The sequence below is a fragment of the Archocentrus centrarchus genome, chromosome 7 (assembly GCF_007364275.1).
Source record: "Archocentrus centrarchus isolate MPI-CPG fArcCen1 chromosome 7, fArcCen1, whole genome shotgun sequence".
NCBI lineage: Eukaryota > Metazoa > Chordata > Actinopteri > Cichliformes > Cichlidae > Archocentrus > Archocentrus centrarchus.
Window position 1 is genome coordinate 5,682,831 of NC_044352.1, and position 20,618 is coordinate 5,703,448.

The following is a 20,618-nucleotide window of genomic DNA, read 5'->3' on the forward strand; positions in this document are numbered from 1 at the left end:
CAAAGCCTACTGAGAAAACAGCAGTAGCTAAATATACAGCTGTGGTCAGATGTTTACATACACTCATCATTGGCATGAATGTTATGGTAATTTTGGTCTTTCAAAGATTTCTTTGAAATGTTGGAATGATTGTACAGCACACTCCTTTAAAACCGAGCTATCACCACCGACACGCAAACGCACTTTGCACTACCGTAATTACACAACAGTTTGTCCTATCGAGAAAATCCAAACGGTTTCTGAAAGCTTCACACCCAATATAGGGTTATTATGGTAATTGTTGCCATAAGTCTGTGAATGGTGGGACATTTGAAATATGTTGGTGTTAAAGGCTTATTGACTTTAGAAAACAAGAATTGGGTGTACAAGTTTGAATTTATTTTGGATTTCATTAAATCCACACAAGGTCAAAAGTATACATACAGGCTCAAACTTAGCACAAAAAGTAAGGAAATCTGTGCTCGGTAAATTATTTCTTTGCTTCTTGGCGATAAATCTTATACTGTTGGGAAGCCTGTTCATTTCCCCTTAAATGGAGCCACATTTGTAAGGAAAATGCATTTGTGGGTTGAGCAGCAGAGTTGAGTATGTGGGCTGCACCCATGAAAAATGTGCCAAATCTTCTCTGCCAGTGCCAGCAGTTTCCAGTTCATGGCAGGCTTGAGCCTCGGTGGTACCTGAACATCCTAACCAATTTCCTCTCATCTGAGGCTGAGAGTTTGGGTCTTCTTTCAAATTCTGGCAAAGTGCTGATACAGTTGGAAAACTTGGACTTACGTGAAGTTGTTTGAACTGATGATCTCTGAATCTGCAGTTGTTTAGAGATGGCTTTAAGAGACCTTCCCAACTTGTATAAATCTACAGTTCTCCATCTTAAATTTTCACTAAGTTATTTGTTCTGAGTATTGGTCAATCCAATGAGTGCAGTCAAACAAATGCTTTTTATGCCGGCAAAGAGAAACTACCAGTTGTAGTTGATCCTGATCACTAATGAGAAGTTAATAGGTCTTGGTCTCGTCGAGTTAAAAGATATTGTAGAACCTTTAGCACCACTTATTAAAATATTCAAGTGTGTGTATGTGTATATTTGAGCCTGTATGTATACTCTTGACCCTGTGTAGAGTAGAGAAAATGTCATCCGACCCCCTGGTGGTGAAAGTTTTAGGGTGTAAACATTTTGTTTGCGTATATGTATAATAATTTTATGCTGGACATTGCTGTGTGGATTAAAATAAAATATAACTTAATAAGGTTCTTATTTATTCTTGATTTTACTTTAAGAACACAGTGCAGTATGATATTAAAGGAAAAACCAGAATCTTGACCCTGCAGTCTAGGATGCTGTGGGTGGGGTGGGGGGGTTGCTGGCACCACTTGTCCCCTGTTCGCTTTAATGATGACAGATCTCTGTCTTGATGTGATCTCTTTCAGGATGATGGCGTCTCCACGTGTGTAACGAGCCATCGACGAATAGGTTGACGAGCATGAAAATCAAGTGAATCCACTGCTAAGGCCTCCACAGCTGGTGCGACTCTGTACAAAACAACACTGCAGTTTAGTGCACACCACACTAAACTGCAGAAACTGTTACAAGCTCTAATGTGGAGCTTGTAACAGTTTCTGTCTCTTTCATGTTTAGCACAGTTGAGGCCCCAGCCATCTGTTCCACATAAGCAAAAACATGTACCTTAATACATAACATGACATCATGCAAATGCAATAAGAACTTCCAGTGAGATCGAGCTGAATTAAAATGACATCAGTTTTGGATTTCAATCCTGTTATTGTTCTAATTCAGCTGGAAGGTCGTTTGCAGTTCATCTGTTTCTGTGCAGATGTAGGGGATCAGGAGGGTTAGCGTACGATGACAAACTCCAAGCCTGCGAGGATTACAGTGTCCTGTGCCCTACAGGTTATATTTAGCAGGCTACCAGTCATGTTTCACAGTGCGGTTGTCCTGCTGCGCTGGCCAGGTTCACTCGGCCCAGTGGTGGTGTCACTGCAGGGATCAGTGCAAAGAAAATCCACTGAGGTTTCATAACAAAGTGCCAACGGCCAATCAAAGCTGCTGTCAGGCAGTGCTGCAGTGACAGCTCAGTTACTGCCTCAGCAGCCCTGACACTGTGCAGGGATGTGCAGAGGATTTACATACAAGCTCCAGGAAACAGTTATGAAAAAGAGGGAGCAGGAAAAGGGCATAAATTAAATAATAACATCCTGATTTTAATTATACAGTGTTTTATAACAAGGTAGAGGGGGTTATTTATTTATTTATTTCATAGGTTATCTAAGATGAATTAAGCACAATTAAATTTTAATTATGCTTAATGAAAGATTTGATTTAGTGTAAATACGAAAATGACAAACATGTTAAGAAGTAACTGAATCACTTTTGAACTCTTTTTAATGCACCATATAAAACTGGTGTCTCAAAAAGTGCTCTTTGTATTGTTGTTGCTGTTTTTGCAGTTGTACATGAAGCCTTTTACGGTCGTTACGCTATTGTAACCAACAGTATGTTGTTGTTTACAGCGTGGCTCAAGACGTCATTACGCATGCCCCCGTTGAACCAATGAGAGCGCAGGAGGGCGGAACGCGGTCTGGCGCCGGGTAAAAGGGATTTGACAGTTGCGGGTCTCGAGCTGATCCTTCAGTTGACTTCCTTGGTGGGGCAGAGAGGGAGCGACCATGGCGGCAGCTGCCTGCGGCCAGCACACTGCTGTCATAACAGCCCCCGTTAGTGGTAAAAAACCACACAGTAACAGAGAACATAGCCGGAGGAACCGTGAGAACTCTCGCCGGAGACAAGCGGCTCTTTTGTTTCTCAGTAACATCTCCCTGGACGGACGGCCGGTCCAGAGTAATTCAGCTGAAAATCAAGAACGCCGCCACCACAAACAGAACGACTTGGAGGGAGCAGATTCCAGCTCTGCGGCGGGGACTGCAGCCGGTTTGTGTCCGGACAACGGTAGCAGCAGTAGCTACGGGACATTCTCTAATTTGCCTGCTTCCGTTAGCTGCGGGACGGTCACTCAGTCCGCGGCACCGAGGACGGGACTCATCACCGTACCGCCGATTCTCGTCCTGCCGTCGGATACGGGGTTCAACGATGTGGAGAGCACGGAGGTGCTGCTGGAGTGCCGCAGAGGCTCCTTCCCTTCCTCGGTGAACAGTAACCTGCTCTCGGCGTCCCCGTCCAACACCAGCCTGCTGCCGTCGCCGGTGGGACCGCGGAAGTCGTCCACTCTGCTGTCGGTTCAAAGCTGTAACTCCATGTCCTCAGAGCCGCGACAAAGGTGAGAGAAATACGGCCGCGCTTTGTTCTGTAATCGGGTGAGCTGTGTGTCATCTGAGCCTGGCTTACAGGCTTGAATTTGCATGTTTGCGGCCACTTTAAACAACATTTGAAAGTTAAGGGGGGGGGGGGGGGGGTAATACGCACAAAGACTAGCTGGACTGGTTTAGTTTGACTCTGGGTCAAAACATTCTTTGTTATTCACAAACTCTGATGCTGTGTGAGTTGGTCTCCAGTAGCGTTTGTGCGAGTTCAGTGGCAGTTTTGTTTCGTAGTGCACTCACTCCCCACAAATTTAAGGAAGTCTTACGACGTGTCAGTGGTCATGATGCAACAAATCCACACTTAGTGTTGCTGCCTGGAGGTAGAAGTGATCTCAGAATAAGAGCTTGTGTAGTACATGACTCACAGCAGTTAAATCTGGGAAGTGAAATGCTGAAAAGTCAAGAGCACATCCCTAACACTTGACTCACAGTCATGTATACATCCCAATCCTAATAAATAACAAAAATTTTAAATTACATCAGACTCAACCTTGTATCTTTATTTTATTTATTTAGTCAGTGGTGTAATATCCTTTCCTAGGAAAAAAGGACATGTGGTCACAGGTTCATTTCCAGTGCTGTTTATGTCTTTAATTTGCATGTGCCATCTAATAGGATGGCACATGCAAATGAACATTTTGCATTTTTAAATTGGCTTTTATTCTTATTTTGTTTCTAATTTTTAGGTTTCACTTCAATGCAGTTTCATTTAGTTTCCAGAGCGGCTTTGCTAGTTTCAGTTTAGTTTTTGTTAGTTTCAAGAGCAGTTTAACTTTAAGTTTTTTTTATCTATTGTAACATAACAAACACTTTACTCAGTCTCATGTACACATCCCAGTTAGGGTAACCAAGGGTAATAAACATACAGTAGATAATGAACAAGTGAAAGCTGATAACCACACGGTAAAACACACCACACGTAATGCAGTTATATAGAGACAGGTCTATAAAAAAATGTATTTCAAGAAGTGGCTTAAAGAAGGTTCCTGATCTCCTCGGGCAGGCAGTTCCAAAGCTGAGGGGTCCTGGTGGTGAAAGCATGGTCACCTTTAGATTTCAGCCTGGACTTTGGAGCAGTAAGAAGGGTGCTGCTATCTAGTTTGAGACCAGACCCAGATGTGCTTTAAAAGCAAGATAAGCCAGACCTGGACTGATGCAAAAACCAGTAAGAAACTGTGCTGCTGCACGGAAGGCAGGGAGCGACCGGGAGGAGGAGGGGCAGCCGGAAAAGAGAGAGAGAGAGAGAGCGAGAGAGAGAGAGAGAGAGAGAGAGAGGAGAGAGAGAGGAGAGAGAGATAGAGAGAGGGAGGAGAGAGAGGAGAGAGAGAGAGAGAGAGAGAGGAGAGAGAGAGAGGAAGAGAGAGAGAGAGAGAGAGAGAGAGGAGAGAGAGATAGGAGAGAGAGAGAGAGAGAGAAGAGGAGAGAGGAGAGATAGAGAGAGAGAGAGGGAGAGAGAGAGAGAGAAGGAGAGAGAGAGAGAGAGAGAGAGAGAGAGAGAGAGAGAGAGAAGATTATTATAGATATAGAAGATATGAGGAGATATATATAATATAGATATATAGATAATAGATAATAGATAGATATAGAAGAGGATATATAGATATATATATATAATATATATATATATATATATCATATATATTATATATATAATATATATATATATATATATATATATATAATATATATAATATATATATATATATATATATAATATATATATATATATAATGAGGTCTGAGTGTGAAAGTATTGGCTTTATTCTTGAGATGGTTAATATTTGTAGGAAGGAAGACTGATAGACTTTCTTGATATGTTGTTTAAAGCCAAGCGCTGAATCAAATTGAACTCTTTCTGGCAATGAATTTTATATTTATAGACAAGGTTTAGCAAAACAAGTGTGACCTAAAATAGAACCTTGTGGTACACCACAGGTATAAAGGTTCTTTCTAAAAGATAAAATGAAAACAAGTGCAGTTTCCTTCATGCCAATTAGTGTTTTAAGTTGATGTATTATTTCAAAAGCTGTGCTTATGTTTAAAAGAATAAAGAAGGTGGTTAGCTTGAAGACGACCTTCACTGTGTAACGTTCTAAAGCCCGAAACATTTTCTTAATGTGTTGACAAATTTGACCATATTAGCAAACCTAAAGCTAAAGACATTTAATTTATCCTTTTTATTTTATTTTGCTGCAAAATAGTTTTGATTAGGTTTATTTTACTTAATTAAAATATGTTTTTGCACCTAGCTTGTTTTCTGTTTAGTTTTTGTTAACGCTAATAACTGTGGTAGACATCTGGAGAAGCTGGCGGCTTTGTAGGCAGGATGTGAACCCAGGAACGGTTAAAACCACCAACAGACATGCTGAAGACGAGCTGCTTTCTGGGCCACAATAACCCCCGGTCGGTTTCAGTGAGGTGTTTGCTGCTCTACTTTTCTGTTGCTGAAAGAGGGAGAAATTCAGACATGTATACAAAAACTGATGGAAATGAGCTGGACAGAAAGAAAGATGCAGCAGCAATCAAAGTGAGGGATGAATTGCTTAATATAAACCGTGTGTGTGTGTGTGTGTGTGTGTGTGTGTGTGTGTGTGTGTGTGTGTGTGCGTGTGCGTGTGTGTGTGCGTGTTTCCCTTTCCTGAGTGGTGGGGAGTTTGTGTGTTTATGATGCATTCTCATCTCTGGCAGCGGTTCATACACGCTGATCTTGCGTGAGTACTGATGGATGGAGCGGCTTCGTCATCATGTTGGCAGCATTTCAAACCCAGAGAATGTCAACCACGCAGCGATAAACACTGCTTAACCTATTTACACCTAACAACTACAGGCTGGGAAATTACCGGCAGATAACAGCACATCAGTCAGACTGCTGCATCAGCTGCAGCTCCTGTTGTGTTTGGATTTGATTAACTTACTGGGATGATGCACTTACACTCTTTTATTATTTTTCATCCCAAGTGGCTTGTCAGTAATATTAATGAGTAAAATTTGCCCACTTGATATTGGGCTGTGACGGTAGTGTGAGCATAAACTCATTGTTTGGTTGTTTAGATCATGAAGTGTCAGAAAGTGAAGATGGATGCTACAAAGCCAAGGAAAGCAGGATATCAAGTCTTTAGAGAGCAGCTGGACCTTGAACTTTGCTAAATACACTGAAATCGTTCTGTTCACCACCTATTGGTTTCAGCAGCAAGGCAAACACAGCGTTTTCTTTCATTAAAAATAGTTTTTAGGCAGATTACACACTTATTTGTAACAGTATGGAGACCAACAGTGACATTGTCGCCTCCTCCAGCTGACACACAACTGCACACAGCCCTGAACAGCATTTTTATAAGGAATTTTAAGAGGTCAGTAAAGCTCCCATTTCAACACCACTGAAGTATTAAACAGTTACTATGAATGTTAACCTGGCCAGCACGGCGTTAACATTAGCCCTTTAACTACCAGCAGTTACCCAACAGCAGCATTAAGCATCTGCTGCCATTGAGGTAGCAGCTAGGCATGTTGGAGAGAGGCAGCAAACATTATCAGTCCTGCTGTCTGTAACATTATATCAGCAGATTTAACATTGTGCATGAAATTCACTTCATCACTTTGATTTGATGAAGATGTTTTTCTAGGATATGCAATGAGGAGCAGATTTAATAGATGAAAAATTAAGTAAATGTATTTGCTGACTAGATATGTAATAAAGACACTGGTCCTTAGTTATATTGTAATAAGCTAATAAATAAAATAACAACATGCCTTTGTATGCTGTATACAGTATCCTGCTGTATTAGTAGGCATGTTTTCATATTTATCTTTTTTAGTCCTTTGATCCTTTGCTTTCATCTGCAGCCTTCAGCTCTGTTCGTAGAACAGTGTCCCCTAACAGTGCTGCAAAGCACTTAGCTTGTTACTGTAATGATGTCTCTAAATTGTTGCAGGAATCATTTATTAATGCTGAAACACTTTTTACACTCGAGCTGTAGCGCTGCTCGCTTGCTGCAGCAGAAACCCAGTTCCCCATGTAAGTCATTAAACTTTGATCTGATTCCCACCAGTAATCCACGGACTGGTTTAGGAGTAAAAATGTTCTGCTGATTTGGGGATAAAAGAGCTGCTGAACACATAAATCTTGAGTTTCCTGTGTTGACTGTTTGCTGGGCCTGATTTTAACACAGGCATCTCCTCACCTACACACTTCCTGGTGTGATGAAGTTGGCTGTCATTGGAAAGGATCATCACTCACACTCTGTTTAGCCTTGAGGTTCTGTGTGTGTGAAGTGCTGCCAGCCAGCTAACCAGCTAGCCAACCGTTTCATTAGCCTGCTGAGTGAACACACAGATTAGCTGTGAAACTGACACTCTTTCTCACAGTGAGTGAGGACGCTCGGCTATTAGGCGACACACTTTCAGTGCTGACATTTTGATACACCTTCACTCTGTTCAAGGAGATGTTTGACATCTGGAGGAGCTTAAGCATCTTTCTCGTTGTTGAGTGACTGTATGTGTGGGTTTCCAGATGTGTGCATGTTATTAAAAAGAGTGTAGTTTTAACAGGCTTTCGTGCACGGTTGGTGGGGCTGTGTATCGCTCGCACATGGTTTGAGCCATTTCTTTCAATGCGTGGGCCATATTTTAAAACTTAAAAGTGATTTTTGACTTCAGCTCCTGTCTGATAGGGATGCTTTTTCTGGTGGTTTACCTGCTGAACTTTGTTGTATGTTTTCATCTTATCGCATACATCGCATCTTTTTCTAAGATGGCGGCGCGCATAGTCGCAGCGGCTCAGTGCTCTCCTTTTCGGTGCTCTGTGAAATTGTGTATGTTGTTATGTGTGCTTCAACTGTGGCTCAACACATCACCATTATGTCGGGCGGACATTATAACATACAGACGGCACGAACTCCTACATATAGGAGCACAAAGTGAGCAGGCGGTTATGGCTGACTTCCTCCACTCTCACAACATCCCGGTGGACATCGCCAGACCACCTGGCTCTTTGTGGTTCATCATCACCGTGAGGGGGGGTCGCAGACGGAGACGGCGCAGAGAAAGGAGGCAGAAAAGAGGCGGCAGAGCTGGCGTTTTGGAGAGGCTACGTAAACGGCCTCATAGACCTCCGTTACCCAGTGTTTTCCTCGCCAATGTAAGATCACTCCCGAATAAAATGGATGAGTTGAGACTGCTGGTGGCTACAAACAGGACCGTGAAGGACTGCTGCGTTTTGCTCTTCACTGAGACCTGGCTTCATTCATCCATTCCTGATGCAGCCATCGAGCTAGCCGGCAGGACAACGCACCGGCATGACAGAATGCGGACCTCCGGTAAGAGCAGAGGAGGGGGTGTGTGCTTGTATGTAAACAACAGCTGGTGTACAGACAGTATGACTGTGAACAGCCACTGCTCTCCGGACCTGGAGTACATGACTGTTAAATGCAGGCCCATCTATCTGCCCCGTGAGTTTACAGCTGTTTTGATCACTGTTGTTTATCTTCCCCCTGATGCTAATGCTAACTCGGCTGTTAGTCTCTTACATGACACGGTTTGCAGTCAACAGAGCAGATATCCTGAGGCTGTACACATCATTGCAGGAGACTTTAACCATGTCGATTTAAAGACTGTTCTACCCAAGTTCCATCAGCATGTTAAATGCCCTACAAGAGGGAACAACACACTGGATAAAGTCTACTCTAACATCAAGCTGGGTTTCAGGGCTGTGCCACTGCCACATCTGGGCCAGTCAGACCATCTGTCCCTGCTTATGATTCCAGCATACACCCCCCTCAGCAAAACTGCTCTTTCTACATCTAAGACTGTTCAGACCTGGCCTGAAGGTGCCTCTCAACAGCTGCAGGACTGCTTTGAAACAACTGACTGGGACGTATTCAAGCACCAGGACCTGGAGCAGTATACCTCGGCTGTTCTGGACTACATCAAGTTCTGCACCGACACTGTAACTGTGGACAAGAATATCCGGGTTTTTCCAAATAGAAAGCCATGGATGAATGGAAAGGTGCAGAGCTTACTCAGAGAAAGGAACATCGCCTTCAGAGCTGGTGATGGGGCGCTTTACAGCGCTGCCAGAGCCAACCTGAAGAGGGGCATCAGGGAGGCCAAGGCTGTGTATAAGAGGAGGATTGAGGACTGTTTCCAGAGCCACGACTTCAGGCAGGTGTGGCAAGGGGTTCGGCATATTTTAAACTACAAACCCAGCCTGTTAGTTGATCAGCGTAACATCAATCTGGCAGAGGAGCTGAACAGCTTCTTTGCACGCTTTGAGGTACAGCAATCAGAGACAGCCATCCAACATCCCTCAGCAGGCAGCAGCAGCATCCTCAGGCTGCAAGAGCAAGAGGTGAGGCGTATGCTGGAAACTGTGAACCCCAGGAAAGCTGTGGGGCCCGATGGTGTCTCTGGACGGATACTGAAGGTCTGTGCGGCTCAGCTGGCTGGTATTTTTACCAGCATTTTTAACCAGTCCCTGAGCCAGGCGGCTGTCCCTTCCTGCCTGAAGTCCTCCATTATCGTCCCCATCCCCAAGAAGAACACTATCAGAGGTTTGAATGACTACAGGCCAGTAGCACTCACACCAATTGTTATGAAGTGCTTTGAAAAGCTTGTCCGGGCTCACGTCATCTCCAGTCTCTCCCCCAGACTAGACCCCCACCAGTTTGCCTACAGAGCCAACCGGTCCACAGAGGACGCCATTGCCACGGCCCTCCACTCTGCCTTCTCTCACCTGGAGCAGGGGGGGAACTACGCTCGGCTGCTCTTTGTGGACTTCAGCTCGGCGTTTAACACCATCCTTCCTGGCAGACTGGTGACTAAACTGTCAGATCTGGGGATACCACGCTCCACCTGTCTTTGGATCAAGGACTTCCTGACAGACCGTTCCCAGAGGGTAAGAGTAGGTCCCCACCTCTCTTCAGCCATCAGCCTCAGCACCGGCTCTCCACAGGGCTGTGTGCTGAGTCCCCTACTCTTCACCCTCTACACACATGACTGCACCTCCATACATGCCAGTAACTGCATCATTAAGTTTGCGGATGACACCACTGTGGTGGGGCTCATATCAGGCGGGGATGAGTCAGCATACCGGGACGAGGTGCAGCGGCTGTCAAGGTGGTGCAGTGAGAATAACTTGATCCTGAACACCACTAAGACAAAGGAGATGGTAGTAGACTTTAGGAGGACAACACATGTCATTCAACCTCTGTTCATCGAGGGGGATGAAGTGGAGCTGGTTTCAGATTTTAGGTTCCTGGGAGTACATCTGCAGGATGATTTGACCTGGAGTATCAATACGACCAGCATTGTCAGGAAGGCCCAACAGAGACTGCATTTCCTGAGGGTTCTTAGGAGCAACCATCTGACCCAGAATCTGCTGGTGTCCTTCTACCGTTGCTCTGTAGAGAGCATCCTGACCTACTGTCTGTGCGTGTGGTTCAACAGCTGCACAGCAGCAGACAGGAAAACACTCCAGCGAATCATCAACACGGCTCAAAAGATCATAGGCTGTCCCCTGCCCTCCCTCCAGGAACTGTTCAATGCCCGCTGCCAGAGGAGGGCACAGAACATCCTCCAGGACCCCTCACACCCTGGACACTCCTTGTTTCAGCTACTGCCATCAGGCAGACGTTTCAGGACAATGAAGGCCAGAACAAACAGACTGAGGAACAGCTTTTATGCCAGGGCTATCATTGAACTGAACTCTGTGTGGTTTGGACAGTGATGTGGGTGGTAGTGCTGACTGTGTGCGTGCGTTGGTGTGTGTATTGGGGCTAGATTCGTCTGTTAATTTACTATTGTGCACTGTATCTTAGTAATCATTTTTATCACTCATATTTTTATTATTTTATTATTTATTGTCTGAGGCACCTAAAAAGGAATGCATTTTAAATTTCGTTGTGCAACTTCTGTGTACAATGACAATAAAGATTCTGATTCTGATTCTGATTCTGAAAACATACAGTGCTATGATAGTCGGTGTGTCCTGTGTCAGCCCTGGTTATTCTCCTAGTTGGACATATCTGAAAGACCTCACCTAGGAGGTGTCCAGGGAACATCCTGAGATACTTGGACTCCTAGACTTGAGGTAGCAAATCATCCTCAAACTGGAGTGAGCACTCCACCCTCTTCTGGTTAAGAACCATGGCCTCAGACTTGGACGAAGTATGATAAATTGGAAATTTCATGGGAAATTGTTTCCCTGTGTTCCAGGATCATTGCTATTTCTCCATATCCCACATTTTAATAATACCACAGAGTTGCATGTCCTTGGCAAATAAAATGGCTTACAGCAAGCTGAAGTTATTCACCAAGGCATGCACTAGCACTCAAACCTGCTGCTCCCGCAACTAATGTTATGTGACTGTCACTTTTTCCCCCTCTGTTTTGCCAGGATATGCACGGATTGTGATGCTCCAAATGTACTTGGTAATATGCAATTTTGCACACTGCAGTTGTTTTACCAACAACAGCTTTTTGCTATTTTTGGTTAGGAAAGCGTGCATAACAAACACAAACAGAAGTAACAAGAAGCTTCTGAACGATCTGTAACTGTAGTGGTTGCTTTGTGATGTCTAATACATGTCATAAACATTTTTATGTGAAAATTAGTGTTTCTGATCAATGATGGCAAGTACGGGGGGGGGGGGGGGGGGGGGGGGGGGGGGGGGGAATGTAAATACACAGAAAAACCTCCAGAAAAAAGGAGTGTGCAATATCTTAAGATCATGATGCATGGTCTGAATCGCAGTTCTCTCCCCAAATTTAGTTATTAAACTTATGTAATCACATGGTTAGTTGTGCATTAATAATTAACATCTCACACAACTCCAGTTTCATTTGCTCATTTCACCACAAGGTTTTCCACACACTTGCTTATTTGCGGTGCAAAAAACCAGAAGAAATTGGAGACTTTCTGTGTGCGAGCTGCTGATTGTTTTAATATTTGTCATCTGCTTGCGTTCGGTTCAGCAGCTGCTCCGTTCTGGTGTGGATGTGTGCGTGTTGTTCTGGTTTCTGGGAGCAGCTGAAGGCTAAAGGCCCGTCTCGGATCGTTTTCACTCCGATTTGATTCTGAAGGTTCTGATCAGCAGTATTGATGCAGGACACATCAGCAGCATGCCGATGTGTCCTGCATCCTCCTGCATCCAGTGAGTGAAGAACTAACTGTGCCACAACCTTTTACAGTTTTAGTTCATGTAAATATGGGGTTGTCCACTCTTGTAGCTGTAGCTGTAATTGTGCGGTATTATGAAAATGCTTGTTGCTCATTTATGAGAGTATGACGGATTCATGGATGTGTCAGTCAGTGTTTTAACATTCAAACAATACACTTCATGCACAGCAGAGCATAAAAACAGCTCATACTAGTTTTCACTGTTAGGCATTCAGCTGATATCCAGCTTTTCTTAGTTTAATTATGTTTTATTACATAATGTTTCATGTTTCAGGTAGAAAAGGAAACAAGAGAATTCAGTTGAGAAGGGATGAAGGATTTTTTTTTTAAACTGTTTTATTGCTTCTATTTTTGGAATTTAGGACAATGAGATGTTTCGACTGAACCAAACCAAAATATCAGTTTCGGGGAAACAGGCTGATACAACAATGATGCACTGATGCAATGATGTAATGTAATGATGTAATTCATGCTTAAACTTAAATGAGCATTAAGCTAACCCCTTAGATTTAAAGCTTAAGATGCTTGGGCTCTTAGACTTGAGGTAGCAAATCATCCTCGATCTGGAGTGAGCGCTCCAGATTTTAAGCTTCCCCCTTCAACTTCAAATCACTCACAAACTGTCCTGGAAGAATTCCTCACGCTGAAGGAGTGATCCTCATGAAGAGAGGAGGAGCAGAGACAGACGGGGCACTGACTGAGCAGAGTCACTGAAGGGTTTTTGTCAGTAATTTAAAGTGAGTGTGTCAGCCTACCAAGAATTTTGTGTTGCTGAGGAGCATTAAAAAAAGAGGTGATGGTGCTTTTTTTCATAGCTGCTGCTGGAGTATCCTGTCTGTGCGAGTTTGGTTAGGTGTCAGTTACGCTGTGTGTGTGCATGTGTATGCACAGGCCTGTCCCAAAAATGTTGTTATTAGCACACTGCGAGATATTTGGACATGACGTCAGTCACTTAACCTGATCTTGGTGTTGCTCAGTGTAAAAAAAAAAAAAAAAACAACCAATCAGTCCTAAAATTGCTAAATTTGTTCCTAAAATTACTGTAATATTGTTTATAACAATTATGCTTGGGGCAAAAGATCATCCAGCATACGTACTTATTGTGACAGGCCTAGTTACCTACACACACACACACACACACACACACACACACACATGCACTGTTAGTTTTTCACGGCAAAGAATCCCTAAGTAGGCGGCCTGCTGTGGCTGCACGACTACAACTGAAACATTTACTTTGCTTGAAATACTTTGTAACTTGGACGTGATTTTTCAGCATATTCTCCACAATATTTAAAAGCACGCTGCTAATTCAGCGTTGTACTTCTATAGCAGACTCATGACAAATCCATGATGCACCTGACAGATTGGTGTCATGATGTTGCACTGATGAGCAGTTACTGACAGAGGTCTTAAGCTCTGGTGTGTCTCAGAATCAGCCTTCTTTTAGTATTTTTTTAATATAAATTTCTATTGGGAAATGCTCTTTAGATTGAACTCTGCCGTCCTGTCTTCTTCAGTCTTTTTCTGCCTGCTGATCAGGGTTTATGCTTTGGAGACGGGCACTAATTAAGTTGTGTCGGATCATGACCCGGTAATCAGCCTGTGTGTGAACTTTGCAGGATTAATCACACCTGTGAGCGGTGTCATCAGTACTGACCGTGTCACTGAGGATTCCCCACGATGCACTTTGTTTCCACTGTGCGCACTGCTTTTCTAGGTTAGCAGGAGCTTGGTTGTCCTTAATTGAGACACAGAAAAACCCAACGCTGATACTTCTAGTAACTTGGCAGAAACGGACAAATACCAGCAAACTATTTTGAGGCCAAAAAAATCTAAAAATTAATATGTAGTTGTGCATTACTTTCCTGTTAAATGAATTAAAATGAAATATGTTAATCTGTGTGGCTTATCACCTCAGCTGTATTTCCAGGGGAATACCCTGTATATCTTTGCACGCTGTGGCTGTATGTATGCAAATGTCAAGTACTAATATTAGACTATGACTACTGCAGCAGACTCTGTTTTAGCTAGTAAAAAGAAACCGATGAATGCTGCATGATTACAGGTTAAAGACGTGTCAGTCAGATGGTCAAACACCAGCAACATCATTTACAAAATTAAATTAATCTTTTACTGGACTGTTGTGGTGAACATGGAGTTGAACCGGAAAGCAAAGCTCAGGTGTGAGTTGATCTGCATTCTGACCCTCACCTGTGGTCATAAACTCTGCATCGTGATTGAAAAAAAACAAGCTGAAACAAGTTTCATCTGTGGGGTGGCCACAGAGACAGGGTGAGGAACTCAGACATCTGGAGGGAGTTGAGTGGAGGAGCCAGATGAAGTAGTTTGGGCATCTTATCAGGATGCCTCAATGACACCTCCCTTTGGAAGTTTTCAGTTCGTGCTCAGCTGATGCAATAATTACATCCTGGGGCAGAACTAGAATTCGCTGAAAACATTATGTGTCCGGTCTGGCCTGGGAGCGACTCAGAATTCCCACGGGAGGAACTGGAAAAGGTAGGGAAAGCTGGGAAAAAGGACATCTGATTGTAAATATGTACTTGTTTGCTTGTTTTATTAACTTCTGACGAGCAAATGTCCAACACAGTAAGTGTGTCACTTTGATTATGTTAAAATCATTTAATCCTAATAGATGGAAAATTAATACCATGCCATTAACATCCATTATCATACATTTGCCCCAGATGTGCTGTTTTTTGAGTGTACAGTGTAGGTTTAGCATCATTGAACAATTAAATGTGGCATAAGTATTATTCTGTAGTCTGGGGGGATAAACGGCACATTATTTTTTGTGATAATGTGATTAGTGTTAGCAAAGAGAACCTGAAGAAACACTGAAGGTGTTTCTATTTATTCATTTTGTATCCAGGACTCACAGCAGATCAGTTTTTGTGCCAAGGGAAACACTAAATCTTCTCTGACCTACCTGGTAGGCAGCCGCTCAGTCGGCTGAACTTCCTCTGCAGGTTCAGGTGTCCCCTGAATGACTTCATGGAGTCAGTGATGTCTGATTCAGACTGGCTAAAGAGGGTGGTTCCTGGTTTAAATTAAGATTTTCCCCTGATGACATCAGGCTGAGAAGACTCCCTGAGCTCATTTCCATGGATAAGTTTTTGGATCTTTGCCTCAGTGTTCATTAAGCAATCTTTTACCGCCAGGAGTTTGTGAGCAGTTAATAGCTGGGAAAATTGGAGGGAATCTCCACTGAAGGTCAGCACTAATCTTCTCAGTAAAACTGCATGAAAAAAGTGAAACGGTGTTCACGCAAGCACAGTTTTACAGAGCGAGCTGCGATCTTGGTGTAATTAGCAGAACATCCCCACTAATTTAATCACATCCTTTTAAACCAGGTCATTACCTTTTACTGGCTGTGAGACGCTAATATAGATTCCAGCATCATTTTTATGATGTAAAATACCAGTAACAACAATCCCTGAATTGTTAATGTGCTTTATGGCCTCAAAACTGCAGGGAGGCGTTTTAAGTCTCTGAATATCCCGACAGTCACCAAATACAGTGGCTATAATGGACCAAACTAACGGTTTCACTCCTCATACAGATATGGATCCCTCTGAGTAGCAGTCTGATGCCAGTGTTGCAAAAATAACATGTCTATGATACATCCAACTGTATAAATACACTGAACTTGTATTTATTACTAACTTAATTCATCACAGGGCCCAGATACATTTAAAAAAAAACCTGTATGTATGTTATTGGCCCAATTATTTACTTTTTTTTCATTTGATTTCACTGTGAGAGTCTCTTGAAATCTTTGCTGTCATTTCTGGTCCCTCTAGTTTCTCCTTTCTGTGCTCTGGTTTACTCTGGGTTCACCTCTCGAGGCGCTGGAAGTGCAGAGGTGAGACACAGGTGAAGCGGAGGTAATGTTAATGAAAGCCTCCTGGCATGTGTTAGGCCACACATTACAAAAACCAGAGAGCGAGAGTGAGAAAGTGAAGTTCAGCGTGTCCTCTGGGCTTTTTAGTCACATCAGCTCACTAAACAAAGAACCTTCTCTTTTTGCTGTAGCGGATAAGACAGACCTCCAAACCGATGACCCTTATCTCCCTTCAGGCCGCTGCTGCTGCTGAAGCGTGGGGTAGTGAAAACAGAGAAACATAACATTTAATTGAATACATCGGCTCATTATTATCCAAACAGGCTTTTTGTGTCAGGATTGGACTCTCATCCAGTCCAAATATATTGGATTATTCCATCCTTACTAATGCTTCTAAATGGCTCTGTGAAAGGCACTCTCAGCAGTCCTTTGAGCATTAGGAGAAAGTTATGATTGGGACAGCCTGGAGGTTAAAATGCTCCATTTTTCAACTGCAGCCATCTCTGTACTGTCTTTAAATATACATTAATGCTACTAAAACAGCGTTTTGCCCTTTTACTTGTTTTTAATTGTAACAGCTTTAACCTCTACATCATTGGAGGCACAGCTGGAAATGATTCAGAATAATGGAGTTTAGTTTTTGCTCGTGATCCAACTGTGATCAGAAGAATTGGTTCACATTATTTTTTTTTATTCATCCCCTTCAAGATAAACTGAGATATGAATTTAATCTTTGGAGAATTGCTGCTGAAAATCTGTTTATCACCAAAACTGTGTGCTAGAATAACTTTAACATTTCTGTAATGACTGCTGTTGCTTCTGCCACACCTACAGTATCTGCTTACAGTGCAGGAGATGTGTTTTCTACTGTAATAGCAAATCTATGTGGTTTCTCAGTCAGCGCTCAAACACAACTGATATAGTTTGCAACCCCCCCCCCCCCCCCCCCCCCACACACACACACACACACCCCTTCGGCACATACCAGAAGTGTTGCTGAATTTGTTGCCTGAAGCAGTAAACTTATCAGATTCAACAGGAAAACTGATTAGTCCAGAGTTACACACCCAGATTCAACACACACACACACACAGATACAGATGATGTCAGTCAGATTCCAAGTCCCCTTGTTTGTTCTCAGCGCGCGTGTGTGCGTGTGTGTGTGTGTGTGTGTGTGTATAAAAATACACACCGGTCCACAGTGAAACTGAATTAAACCGCCCTCCCCTCCACACCCTTAACACACACAGGACACACGCACACTTCTTTCCTTCAGTCTATACAACTTCCCAGCACTGGAAATGACAGTGACTCTGACCTCAGTGGCTACATAAATGATATTTTCTGCTAATTAAAAGATCAGTTTTTCTGGTCAGGTGTATCTGGGATAAACAAGTATTTCTTAACTGGACCTGATTATTCTTGTAGAGCTAACCTTGACCCGGAGTGTTAGAAATGCTTCACAGGAGAAGTGATCCAGAGTGACATTCCCATGAACAGTGTGTCCCATGGTGTGATTTCTGGTGTCATTCTGCTGAATCTAATCACCGCCTTCATTCAATGGCACTTTCACCAACTCTCCATATATTTCCCTTCAGCATGTTTCTTAGAGGAGACATGATGTTGGTTTTAGTGTCAAATTCTAGAGTTGTGTTGCAGTGTCCCCACTGTATGTTACCAGTGAAGTTTTTATCAGTTATCATAACAAAGTATTTAGTAAGGAGCCTGAGTGGCAGGAAACTGAGAGATGGTAGGAACTGGAATAGCATAGTAGTTGAAAGGATGCTGCTGGCTGACTTTATAGAGGAAGCCTTTTGAATTAGCTCTTTGTGTGGGTGACTTATCTTGTAGAAGAATGAGGAAGACATCCTTCCCGTCTCTCATTTACCGCACTCACCTATCAGTGGCTTCATCAGTTACTTGCTTTGAAATAGAAGTGTGCTCCCCTGGCCTCTCGATTATTGTTTGCGCTTTGCTGTGTACAAGGGTCCAGCCGTGGACCCTTGTACACAGCAAAGTGTCTATACTCACTGTGTATACTTTAATCCATGTTACTTCAGACATGAAGTTACAGATGAGGTATTACGTTAAAAAAAGCTGTTTGCCTATAAATGTAAAAATAAACCTCACACATGCCCACATACATAATGAGGCCATACACGAGATCTTTGTGCTTCCTGTCGTTCATTTTCAGGTTAGAGGAAAGATGCTCATCAGTGTGCTCCTCCCACAAACCCACTGAGTCTTATCAGTCATATCCAGTTTGCAGATCTTTGTTTTCTACAAACTGTTTAGACTCCTCAGTAGCCTGATAGTGGGTCATTTCCTCTCAAATACTTCTACTTTATGGTTTACATTGCACTCTTAAAGCCTCTTTGGTACTGTCACAGTAATTTAAAAAACAGCTTTATTACACATTAACCTCATGGCACAGCTTACTTTGATGTGGGCCTATTATGCTTTTTTCCCCCTGTCATATACACTTATTGTGGTGAATGCTTGTACCAAACATGGCCAAATAATGAGGTCAGTGTACGTACAAGAAGCCCCCGTCAGCCAGCAGCAGCTCCGGCTTCAAACTGCCCTGAAGTTTTGGCTTCCAACAGTTATTTAATTTTTTACATGTGCTGTCTGGGTTAGGGTTCGGTGACTTGTTGCTTCATAGTCCAATCACCCCCCCCCCCCCCCCCCCCCCCCCCGCATACACCCACACACACACGCCCAGCCTGTGGCATCACTGATGATTGATGGCATCGCTGCCAGGTGGAGTAGGAGGCTACCATTGTAGTAACACTATAACATAAAAATGTGTGGCCCCTGGGGGTAAAAGAGCAACATTCACACTGGAACGTTATTTTTTTCCTTCTAGCATGAAGAAGTGTTTCCACATTGACGTTCAACACTGATTGAATTAGCCAGTAATTACACAAGTGGCCGGATGTCAGTCGAACAGCTATAAAGTCCTTAAGTTGTGACATTTACTGGATCTTTAATGTTTTAACTTAGACCTGTACTTCTAATTTGTTCACTTTGGGTTTTTTTTTTTTTTTTTTCTGTTTAAAATATCTCACCTGTCTCTGCTGTGCCCTTCACCCCCAGTGGAAAAAACTCATAGCAATGAGCTAAACCAGCATCTCTGCAGAGGGGGCCACACTTTGATTTAAAAGTCAGTCCAGCAGTCAGAAATAGCCTCTTCCTGTTTTCTCTCATTTGATGATGATTATGATCACTCCATGTAGCTGCCGACGCACAAAAACTTCAAAGCACACATCAACTTACAAGCAGAGACTTGTGTGCGCACACCCATGCGCACACTCTGTGTTGCAAGCGCCGGTCATAGGTTTTGCAGATTCAGTTTATTATAAATCTCAGTACAATGACAGTTTTAATGAAATGCATCAAATGGGGAGATTAGATAGAAATCACCTTGATTGACGAGCTATCATCGTTAATCCCCAACATCATCATCACAACCTTTGTTTAGATCATATCACGTCCTGATATTTCTATGCACTTTGCTGCACACAGACACACTGTAGTGAGAATCAGTAACCTGAAACACTTTGACAGAAAACGTTCTGAAGGAATCGAAATGATAAACAATAAATGTCACGTTTGGGGTTTTTAAGAAAAAAGAAAAGAACAGAGAGGAGAAGGAGGAAGAAATAAGGCGAGGTTTGGATTTTGGTAAATCAGACAGAAGGAAAAGCAGGAGGAGTTTATTAATCTGGTGATGTAAGATGCACAGCAGGCCTGCTGGGTAGCCTCTGTGTGTGTGTGTGTGTGTGTGTGTGTGTGTGTGTGTGTGTGTGTGTGTGTGTGTGTGTGTGTGTGTGTGTGTGTGTGTGTTTGTGGCTCAGTCAGAGGTCCATGCAGTGTAATCTGTGTGGGGTGTCCAATGTCCGTCAGTCAGTGTCAGCAGTGTGGACAGAAAGTCCTTATACACTGCTTTGTGTGTGTGTGTGTGTGTGTGTGTAGGGTGTAGGATGTAGATTTAAGAACAACAATATTTAATCTGTGGTTGGTGCTTTTGGTGATTAAAGTAGGCTTTAGTATGCGGGGTATTTAAGTAATGCTGTGCGTGCGCACACTTGACAGAAATAGGGAAGAACACTGAAGCATTCACACACTCTCACAGACAAGTAAAGACAAAGTGAGAGGGGAGGAGAGCAGTGTATCTAATTTTCTTTGTCACTTGCTTCCCTTTTTTACCCGTTTTTACACAACACTTCTTATTTTA

At 43.0% G+C, this 20,618-nt stretch overlaps 1 protein-coding gene across 1 annotated transcript in view; it reads left to right on the forward strand.

Annotated features, from left to right (window-relative positions):
• The first annotated feature begins 2,581 nt into the window (after positions 1-2,581).
• cables2b (Cdk5 and Abl enzyme substrate 2b) overlaps positions 2,582-20,618 on the forward strand; it is a 60,557-nt gene continuing 42,520 nt past the window's right edge. Inside the window, exon 1 of the mRNA XM_030733911.1 lies at positions 2,582-3,296. Within this exon, the coding sequence (XP_030589771.1) occupies positions 2,689-3,296 (608 nt within the window). The 5' untranslated portion in view covers positions 2,582-2,688. The remainder of the gene's footprint in view (positions 3,297-20,618) is intronic.